This window comes from Cryptomeria japonica, chromosome 5 (assembly GCF_030272615.1).
Source record: "Cryptomeria japonica chromosome 5, Sugi_1.0, whole genome shotgun sequence".
NCBI lineage: Eukaryota > Viridiplantae > Streptophyta > Pinopsida > Cupressales > Cupressaceae > Cryptomeria > Cryptomeria japonica.
In genome coordinates, this window is record NC_081409.1 from 467,331,178 (window position 1) to 467,342,586 (window position 11,409).

An 11,409-nucleotide genomic window follows, 5' to 3' on the forward strand; every position below is an offset into this window, starting at 1 on the left:
TCCAAATCTTTAGGTGTTTGTTTCATTTTTCACAGTCTTGCTAGATTAAAACTATCTTTGGATCTTCAGAAAGAGGGTTTGAGTAGAGAACTCGTCTCTTATTAGATGTTCCATCATAATGGCATTGTTGCACCACCATACCTATATCAAGGTTGTGGCCTTTTCTTTAGTATGAATAGTTATACACAGATTTGTAGTCCCTAAGCTACAAAACACAGTCTTAAGAGCATTTAAGATCAGTGAAGAAGAATCACAAAAGATGCATGTATAAGGACTCTTGAATGTGTAGAGGTGAAACATGAGATTATAGTCATCTTGCTTATCTTCTGAAAAATTACTCTTAGCCGAGCTATTTCCCTGTTTTCATATGCTTATGGTATGGGACTGTCTTTTAAAGCTTCTTTAACAATATAATATCCCCTTGCTACTCCTAGGTGTGCAATGGAGACCAAACTATATCATAAATCTATTTATTACAGTCTTCCTTATATTTTGTCTTTGATGCATATCATTGTGATTTAGTGGTGGTTGTTGTCCATATTGACTGTGATCGTGACCTATTCAGCTGTGTTGATTGTGCCCTATTCTTTGACTTTGTAGAAGCTTGATGTGGCATCCTTATCTTTCCATTCCCATCTCAGACCTAGGTATGTATAAATGGCTACTCTGGTAATGATGAATCACTTTTTCTTACATCTTTATGGACCGTTTGAAGTTCACTGTCTTGAACAACCTTTGATCACTATTATTGAACTGTACCTTGGTGTTCTACTAATAGATATTTGAAACCATAAAGAATAAATAGCTAGGACAAGCTAGGTTTCTTCTTCTACAAATTGAAATGGAATTTAGGTCTTGGTTCATTTTTATAACATTATGTTGTCTAATATGTGGCATTGTTAATGCTTTCATTCCGAGTAGGCATTCTTGTGACTCATGGCTCAAATATTGCTTTAACGGAGGGCACATTTCCTTCCATATCTGCCAAATTCAACTTAAGACATGCAATGTCTCAGAAACCAACGCATTTTCTGGTTTTATTGAGGGGAGCATCTATCAAAGTCGATGAAAGTTAAATTTCTTTTATTTTATTACCAACTCAGGCCCTTGAAAGCAACGAGAGCAATAACTCCACCATATATTCCATCGATATCTTTTACTATGAAGTCACATTAAGATGGAAGCTTACAACTGATTTACAGTAGGATTTTTGTGAAGGTTTTCTCTTAGTCATGATACACACCACCATGACTGCTTATTTATTTAGGTTGATTTTATTATATCTAGGAAATTAACAAAAGCATTTCGGCAATAGGTGCAAAGAGAAATTTGTTAGAAGAGCTAAATTCACAATGGTCAATCAGTGGTAATAAACACACCATGCTCAATCCTTTCTTTTTTTTCCCTTATTTTCTCTTATTGTTGCTACATTCACCTATTGATATCTAGTTATGTTCATAGGTTATGGCTTATCCTCCTATCTTTGGTTATTTCAATCAATAATACTAATCATTGAAATAAATCAAAACACTAACAAGTTATCAAGGAAATAGCTTACAGTGCGATATCAAAAATATTATTAAAATTGATTTTAAAACTTGATTTAATATTTTACATGCAACTTCTAAATTTTTCGTCCTTACTGAGATAGGATTTACTATGAGAAAATAAGAAATAAAATTTTATTCTTAAACTTTGAATTAAAACAATATAAGACACTACAACTGATTGTTTATCCTGTTCTTCTATTTTTCAAAGCTAAAATAATGAATGAGAATCAAGTGCACAAAACATTTCCATTGCGCACATATAGGAAGCTAAATTTGAGACTCAAGACTATTTAATCAACTGTAGATACATAGAAAGAGTTGGTTACTAACTTCTGAATAATTTAAAACATTAGCATGTTATCAAGGAAATGATCTTTAGTAGCATATCAAATCAAAATGAGAGGTAAGGTGTTCAATTTTTTTGTTAATTATCAGTGAAAGTTAGAACAACATTATGCAATTTTTGAAATCATGGCATGCAAAAAAGTACACTATTGATAGCATGTTTTAAATTTTAAGGCATATCGATTCAACATATTGTATAGTGACCAGTGTCCAGTAATTTTTTTTATTCTCATAATTTTTTTACAAATATATAGGATCAGTAAGAGGTTCAAAGTTTTTAAAGATGGACAAGTTTGAAAATAGTTTAGTCATCTTTATTTGATTTACAATAGACCTTGGAGACAAGTTTGAAAGAAGTTGAGTCATTATAACTTTATGTCATTTACAATAGACCCTGGTCAATTAAAATCATAGTTACTATAAAACTCCACATTAGCAATGTGTACTTGATCCCTGCCCCCATACCCACAATTTCTGACAACTACATTTATATACCAAAGATACAACATATTCCCTGAACGGTTGCTAGCCAAAATGCAAGAAGATTTTATTCATGTTCGTTTTTCTCCTTACAACTGTTAATCTAGAAGTCTTTGTAATTGATTATTAAAAGAACTAAAAAATGTACCAAGCCATCTTCACTCATGTTTTATAAATATCTTACATCTGAGTCCTTGTTCCTTCTCCACTGATTAAACCAGATGCCCATTTCAGTAGTCCTTTCTTCCATCCTTTCTGCTTCATCTGAATCAAAGTATTCAGTATAAAGAACACTTCGTTACTACATTTGACTTTGGTTTTATAAATAGCAACTTTTTTGCTAGACTTGAAAAGAGATGCCCCCAAAAATATTATATTCTGAAGATCCAAATAAAAAGGAATAACTTTTCTTGGATTAAATTTTTCATAGACAAATAAAAGAGGGCACCTGCTCTCCTTCTTCTGCGTGACCATTATCATCAATATCACCAGTAGCACTAAGTAAATTTCCCTTCTCTTTCCCCTTCTTTCTTACCACTTCAAGGCAAAGTAACTATGCACCTAAGTCATCAATTACTATAAGATTTTTCATAGGATCTTCCTCAGTTCCTTCATGTGGTCCTTCTAAAGTGTAGAGGTCTAGGGATCTTCCAGGTGAAAGACTTAGGGTCCACACACCTAGAGCATCTTTTAGTTGTCAATGGCCTAAACTAGCCATTACAATAGTGTCAACCATATGTTGTTTCTGCTTCATTCCCAGAAGTAATTGAAGACCTCGAGGAGGGTCATGGTCTTTTTCTGAGAAATGGCCTCCTCAAATAGAACAAGTTTGTTGAGATGCTAATTTCATTATCTCAATTAGTAATTAAACAGAAATAACCCTCACAAAAAACTTACCAAGCATATTAGTCCAGACATACATATATGACATCAAAACTTACCAGTTAAAACAATGGCCTCTAGCTCAAATACAACCTGTAATTCTTACATCTCCAAGATTCTTAAGAACAATATTATCCAGATCATGACTGTACAAGCAGAACATATTAACTTGGAAATTAACAATGATCAAGAATACAACTAAATTTTACAGAAATGATCATTTCCCAAATGCCCAGTTATACAAAAATCCAAAAGCTACAAACAATCAAATTCTGCACATACATGGCAATTACAGGCTCAACAAGCCATGGCTCAGAAACATCCAAATTCATGGTCAGTGTTTTAGACAAGGGCGTGTTTGAAAACCATGTAGTTGGTCCATTTATCAATGAACTTTTACCACTAAATCATTCTCCATAAAAATTGAGAAAAGTCAACTTATATAAAAGGAAATTCTTATAATACACCCTCTAGCTCTACGTAACCTTGATATGTTGCAATTACAGAATAGATCACCTTTGTTGGAGCAAAGTATCTGTAGAAGTTCTTGAGTGGGAGATCAGCGAGAGAGCTCTGCAAAGATAAATGCAAATCAAACATCAAGAAGAAGGTAATATTTGAAACAAACCAAACTTTTTCATACCATGCATAGTTCTTCAATTACCCACCCTATCATCTACATTTATCCTAACTACTAAGCATTCAAGAAATCAATTGTGAAATTAAATATGCAATACAACAAAAGAATAAAGAAAAATATAAGAAAATTCAGTTCCAAGCACCCTATAAAAGTATTTTCTAGGCATGGTGACCACTTCTCACTTGTAATGTATTAATTACTAACTCAAGATAAAACCACCAACATGATGGCTTGAATCCTCAGGGCCTATTAGACCAGATTTTGTTAGCCTTTATTGGTTAAGATCATTGATGTCAACACCCAAAGATATTCTTTCACTACTCTTAGGGATAATTTTATTGATTCAAAATAAATTCAAGCATTAATCAAGTCAAACTAACTGGATAAGAAAAAGTGTGTTTTGTGTGTAAATGCAACGAAGCACTGTGCCATTCATAATAAAATAATTTTATGATTTATCTCGAATCGCCTAGGAAATCATTTTCCAAGTCCTTTTTTTCTAATAGAACCTTTATATATTGAATTCATTTCTCTTTCTTTACTATGATTTGTTCACTTCCATAATAATGTGTTTTAGCTTTACTTTGCAATTTTTTGTTTTTTTTTTAAAAAAGGGGTAAAAACTTTATTAAAAATCAGAAGAGAGAATTACAACAAAACCAAGGGACAAGCCCCAGAAGACCAAAGGAACACCAAAGCAGGAACAAGAACAAAATCAACTATCTTCCAATATCTTTTTATCCTCTTCAAGGACTCTATCTAAGTCCTGACGTAACTCAGGGGAGACCTGCCCCCACTCCTCAATCTTCCAACCAGTATCATGCTTAGAAGCCCATTTAGCCAAACAGTCAGCAACCCGATTCCACTCCCTCGGGATATGAACAAAAGAAACCGCCTCCATCCTGGAGCAAACCTGAAGAATACTTTGAACAACTGAAGCCAACTGCCAATTAATATCCGACATCTTTCTCTCATTCAACAGATTAATCAAGATTTGTGAATCAGCCTCACAAATAACCTTATGCCATCCCAAAGCAAGGGCCCGTTCCACAGCATAAAGAATCGCCAAGCCCTCCATGAGATTGACCGTCTTCTCCCCCTCATGAATAGAGAAAATAAAAATCACTGAACCCCTTGAATCTCTGCCAACCCCACCAATCCCAGCAGGCCCAGGGTTACCTCTAGAAGATCCATCCGAATTGATCTTCAAGACTCCATTTGGCGGGGGAAGCCATCTCCCCAGCCGTTGCATCCTCTCGGCCCCAAGTCTGCCTCTCTTGGAACCCTTAGAAGAAAAATGTCTCCCCTGAATTCCCAATCTATCCACCAACTCAGCATCCTCTTTCCCCAGGGGGAAGGACACTTCGCACTTGGCCCCAACCGACTCCTGTATCATACCTAATATACGGATCCACACCTGCTGAACCACCAAATTAACACCACGGAAAACTCTACGATTCCGCTCCAACCAGGTCTGCCAAAGAAGAAAAGTAGGGCCTGCATACCAGACTTCCTGCAAAAAGGAGGCCGACGAGGGGGGTCTACCCATACTATCCCAGAACTCCACCAAAGAAGAAGCATGAACACACGGTTTCTTCCAAACCTCCCACCACCAATGCCAAAGTTGAACAACAAAGGGACAACGGAAGAACAAGTGAGAGGATTCCTCTTCCGCCTTTCCACAGAGAACACAAACTGAAGGCCCCTGGAAACCCCGCTTACGAATGTTATCCCAGGTCAAGCACCTATTCCACGCTAAAGTCCAAACAAAACAATTACATTTAGGCCATGATAGCTTACTCCACACCCTCTTTCACCACTGAACCTCAGCCCTAGCCAGCTTTTGATCCAACAACACCTGGTAGCCCCAAGCAACAGAATAACTCCCCTTGGGATTATGAGCCCAAGCAATAATATCCTCTTCCCGTAGAGAACAAAAACGCCTACTAGAAAGAATTGCGTTAAGCTCGGCCTTGCCTTCCTCCTCACCCACAACCGGCCACTGGGTGGGATCCTTCCAACAAGCCTTCTCCAACCGCCCATAAGAAGAAAAGGACTTGAAGTCACTCACACGAGACCAGCCAACCGCAAGAAAACTTTGGCTCAACAGAATCAGGTGAGGAAATTGAGAGATAAGCGGAGGGAAACCATCCCAAGAGTCAGACCAAAAGAGAGCTTTAGAACCCTGCCGGCAAATCCAGAATAAACCCGCCTTAATAAGCTTTGCACCCCTCTGAAGAGTACTCCAAATCACCGACCCTTTCCCTTCAAGAGGATATCTAAGGAGATCATGCTGAGGAACGCCAGGGAAATACTTATGAGATATTATCCTGGCCCACACCTGATCCTGCTCCACACACCAACGCCAGAAAAGCTTAGCAGCCACAGCCACTCCAAACAGAGAAGATTGACGAAGTCCCAAACCACCATACTGCTTAGGACTACACACCTCTTCCCACTTGACCAGGCTCCACTTGGAGGACGACAAGCATCCAGCCCATAAAAACTGTATCTCAAGAGAGTCCAACTCCTTAAGAAACCCAACCAGAGCCACTTGAAGCATACACCTGTAAATAGGGAGAGCTTGAACAACAGATTTGAGAAGCTGAACCCTTCCAGCAAAAGACAACCATCTATGAGTCCAATGATTAACTTTCACCCGAAACTTATCAATGATATTCTGCCAAGAACCCTTGGGAAGACGACCAACAGAAATTGGAATGCCTAAATACATAAAAGGGAGAGCCCCTATCTGAAATCTCAAAATGTTAGCAATTCTTCTCTGAATGGGGGCAGGGGTATTGAAGAAGAAGATGGAAGACTTATCTTCATTGATCAATTGCCCCGAAGCCACCAAGTAAACATCCAACAACTGTCTCAAAAAAGTAGCTTCCCTAACAGTAGCCATCCCTATCAAGGCAGTGTCATCCACAAACTGTAAATGGGACTGCGGAGGCAAGTCTCCCCCCCAATGCCAACCCTGAATGTTGCCTAACCCAACATTTCTTCTCAGCAACCGCCCAAGACCTTCAGCAAAAAGAAGAAATAGGTACGGGGATAGAGGGTCTCCTTGGCGAAGACCCCGAGAAGCTCCAAAAAGTTCAGAGTGATCTCCATTTATCAGTACTGAGAAGGATACTGACGTAACACAACTCATAACCCATTGGATCCATTCAGCACAAAATCCAAAAGCACGAAGGATCTTCCGAAGGAAGGACCATCTAACCCTATCATAGGCCTTAGCCATATCCAATTTAATAAACATAGTCTTCTCCTTGGAGCAGGCCATAGAGTGGATGGTCTCAGTGGCAATAACAACCCCATCCAAAATTTGTCGCCCAGCAACAAACCCACTTTGTTCCTCCAAGATCAACACTTTAAGCCATTTCTTCAGTCTCTCTACCATTAATTTCGCAATAATCTTATAAGCCACATTGCAAAGGGAGATAGGCCTAAACTGAGTTAACCTATCCGCACCTTCACACTTGGGAATGAGGGCAATGAAAGTGGAATTAAGAGCACGCAACATCTGCTTGTTCCTCTGGGATTCCTGAACAACTGCTAGAAGGTCCAACTTTATGATTTCCCAGAACTCTTGAAAAAACTCTATTGGGAAGCCATTCGGGCTAGGAGCTTTACCCCTCTTAATCTGAAACACAATCTCCTCCAGCTCCTCTAGAGAAATCTCCCTCATCAGATCCTCATTCGCCTCCCTGGAGACCAATTGAGGGACACACGAAAGAACCTGTTCCTCCTCAACCGAACCTCCATGAGAATCCTCTTTAAAAAGAGCAGCAAAATACTGAGAAGCTTCAGTCATGATTTCCTGAAACGAGACAATACGGTCCCCTCTGTCATTTACTAGCACAGAAATAGAGTTACCATGCCTCCTAGCCTTCACAGAGTTAAAGAAAAAAGCAGTATTTTTGTCCCCTTCCTGCAACTAGTCAATCCGAGCCTTTTGCTTCCAATATATCTCCTCACGTAACTCACATTCCTCTACCACCTTCAAAGTTCTAGCCTCTTCTTTCAAAAGATCCTCCGTAACCCCAATCTCCCGAATCAGTCTAGTAACATTATTTAACTCTTCTTGGGCAACAGCTTTATCATGAAAAATATTGCCAAAACACCAACGATTCCACCTTTTAAGCTGATACTTGACAAATTGGAGAAGCTTAGCAAAGATATACATTGCAGTACCAAAAGCAGGTCTACCAATCCTCCACCACACACCCACTTGGTCGAAAAGAGTAGTGTCCCATAACCACATAAGCTGGAATTTGAAGGAAGGAGAACGAGGAGCACGAGCAGAGATGATGCTAAGCTTGATAGGCCAGTGGTCCGAACCCCTCCAATCCAAGATTTCAGAGGAGGTAGACCATAAGTCACCAACCCAGTAACAAGAGACCAAGAACCGGTCAAGCCTCTCAGCAACACAGTCTTCCCCAGTTCGCCTATTATTCCAAGTGAAACGACCATTACTGGGTTGAACATCCATAAGATTTAGATCAGAAATGCTATCCCTGAGAAGCAAAGCAGAAGGCTCCAATCGAGCAATTCCACCCCTTTTCTCAGACAACTCCACAATAGCGTTGAAATCCCCAGCCAGAATCCATGGGTGGAAAGGAGCCAGGCTACGAACATATCGAAGATGAGACCAAAGAAGCTGTTTACCCTGATACTCAACAGGTGCATACAAATTCGAGAGGAGAATACATTCTCCAGTCACCGAGCAAGAGGCCACCAACGAAACAGCCGATCTTGAAGACAACCACCAGAGAGGGCTAATCCTCTGTGGATTCCATAAGCAAGCCACCCCCCCAGACGCACCATGAGCTCCAACACACTGACACTCACCATACTTCCACAACTTAGGTACCATATTCACCATACTCTCCACGGAAAGCTTAGTTTCCTGAAGAAAAAGAACATCCGGAGATTGATTCCTAACCAAATCACGAACAGCTTTTTGTCGAGGGCCACTGTTCAAGCCCCGCACATTCCAAGATATAACAATCATTTCTGGGTACACAAGAAGTGAGAATCCAGGGGCTTAACTGCCCCTGACTCCACCAGAGTCTCCCCAGTTGACTTAATCTTTTCTAAATCCTTTTTCCTACCCAGCTTGGGGTTCTTCTCCCCGACCCCTTTCTTTAGATCCTTTTGCAAAATACCCAAGCGCGAAGAGGAATTGGAGCTCTTTCCAACTTCCCCACCAGTCTTTATAGGCAAGGGAGAACCCTCTCCCCCCTTTGTCAAAATCTCATGCACAGTATCCGGTCCAGCCGAAACAATCAACTGCTGATCCAAGTCCATCTGCCCAACTCCCGATTCCTGCCCAACCTGAATAACCTCCAAAGGAGGCCCATTCTTTCCTAAACCCAAAGCTCCTTGATCCAAGTCCATCAAACCGGGATTCACTTCTTGTTGGTTGAGATCATCCAACACCTCAAACCTGTTAAAAGAAACATCATCCTGCCGCTCCCCCAAAGTCCTCTTCTGCCCCCGATTTCTGTTGCGAGCTTTGACAGGAATAAATCCATCCTCAGCCATTTCATCACCTGGAATAGACCCCTTCCCCTTGTCCACCCCAGGTGAGTTGCGATGAGATTGACCAGAATGGGTCCCTACTGGCTTAGCCTTAGGGCACCTACGCTGCAAGTGACCATACTCATGACAAAATCGACACCGAAAAGGTAAAGTTTCATAGTCTATCTGTTGCACCCATGTATATGATCCTGCACTCACCTCCACAGAATCTGGCAATGGCATGCTTAAATCAATTTCTACACAAACACGGGCAAAAGTCATTACCTTTTTAAACTGCGTCTGTTGCGAAGACCCAACTGGTTTACCAAGCAGTGAAGCCACCAAATGAAGGACATCCTCACGCCAACATTCTATAGGAAACCATGGCAGACGAACCCACACTGGAACCCTACTCGGGAGTTCCTCAGTCGGATTGAAACCCGCATGCCACGGCTTCATAAACAAACCCACTTGGTTATAGAAATAAGGACCCCCCTCAAAGATCCTATTCCGATCGGCCATGCAATCAAATGAAACCATAAAGTAATTATTAGCTAGGAGTCTAATCTCCATTTCTCCTTCCGGCTGCCAAGTCCTCTGAGCCCAAGATTCCAAAAATTGCAACGAGATCCTTAAACCCATAAACTTGCAATAAAAGGAGTGCTTCGAATAATACTCAATATCATCCGCCAACAACTCCATCGGGATAACCAGCTTCAGTCTCTCCTTACATCTTTCCAAACATCCATTAATTTTTGTAACTCTAGGTCCTCCAGACAGTCCAGAACTATTCATCTCCTGGTCTGAAGCAAAAAGATTATTATCAAAAACCTTTGTCCCCAGTGTCGACGGTTTAGATCCAAAGGCCAGCCGGAAATCCATCCCAGGTCCACCCCTAGAAGAATCCCCTTGAGACATGAACCCAAGACAAGAGCTCAAGTGGGCATGCAAGCCCCCGGGACGAGAAAGCACAGGCAGCACCCTGCGCAAGGCAAGGCAAAATCCCTCGGGCACCAAACTACAGCCCTCCAAAATCAAGAAAGATGGGTAAAAGGTAGCTCCACCCCCAATCGAGGCACCACTCAGCCCGAAAAATCTACTGGCGCCGCACCAAACCCTACTCTCCGCAGCCCACACACAAAGCCCCCCACTGATCTTGCCAGAAGATAGCACTTACTGAGAAAAGACACACCACAACTCGCCACCACACCACCCGTTGCAGAGAAAACACCCGACCACACCCAAACGGCGAGCAAAGGACTCCTCCAGCGCGCAGCAAAGGAAAATGAACTCGCAAGAAAGGCCAACCAGGCCCCAGCTTCGCCCCAAACTCAGACAAAAACCCCCCTCCCGCGCACAGTCGACAGAGAACAGAAATCGAGCTAGGGCACGGACGCCCTAGCTTGGCCGGCGCAGCACAGATCCGCCTCCATTCCCATCTTCAGCTTTACTTTGCAATATAAATTATGTTCTTCATAATAATTTATTTCAGCTTCCCTACTATAATTGCCATGTGTTATTATGTGATGGATTCTTGTATACATTTATGTTTCATAATTTATTTTGGCTAGACTAAGTTAGCCTGTACATTTTTCAAGTTCATGAGTAATGTAAATCATTGGATTCAAAGTTGTTTTTCATGTTTCGTCTTGAGTCTATGGATTGAGGATAGTGATTGCACTATATGAATTTAACAATTAAACGAAAACAGAGTCATTTTTTGGTTGGGACTAAACTCTCTATTATTCTATTTTTAAATAATAAAATTTATGTTGTTTTTGTAAACTCTTGATCTTGATATAGATTCCCACAACAAAAATACGAAGCTAGAAATAATTCCAGTTTTTCAAAACCTGGGAGCCTTCAACATTATGATTGCAATCCATCACAAAGAAGAGGTTGCTTTCTACTTTGAATTGAAATATTTATTGTTCCATGTCAACACATCCAAATGAGATAATTTGGTGGTTTGGACAAAATTGT

The 11,409-nt window shown here is 40.5% G+C and overlaps 1 protein-coding gene and 1 long non-coding RNA gene across 2 annotated transcripts; one reads left to right on the forward strand and one right to left on the reverse strand.

Moving 5' to 3' along the window:
• The first annotated feature begins 598 nt into the window (after positions 1–598).
• LOC131050035 (uncharacterized) lies at positions 599–1,388 on the forward strand. Its single transcript, XR_009106833.2, has 2 exons — positions 599–647; positions 922–1,388. It is a non-coding gene; the product is annotated as an uncharacterized LOC131050035 (long non-coding RNA).
• Positions 1,389–8,913: 7,525 nt separating this feature from the next.
• LOC131875950 (uncharacterized) lies at positions 8,914–10,344 on the reverse strand. Its single transcript, XM_059220689.1, has one exon. It carries the CDS (start codon positions 10,342–10,344, stop codon positions 8,914–8,916), a length of 1,431 nt encoding a protein of 476 aa, XP_059076672.1.
• Between the last annotated feature and the right edge of the window lie 1,065 nt (positions 10,345–11,409).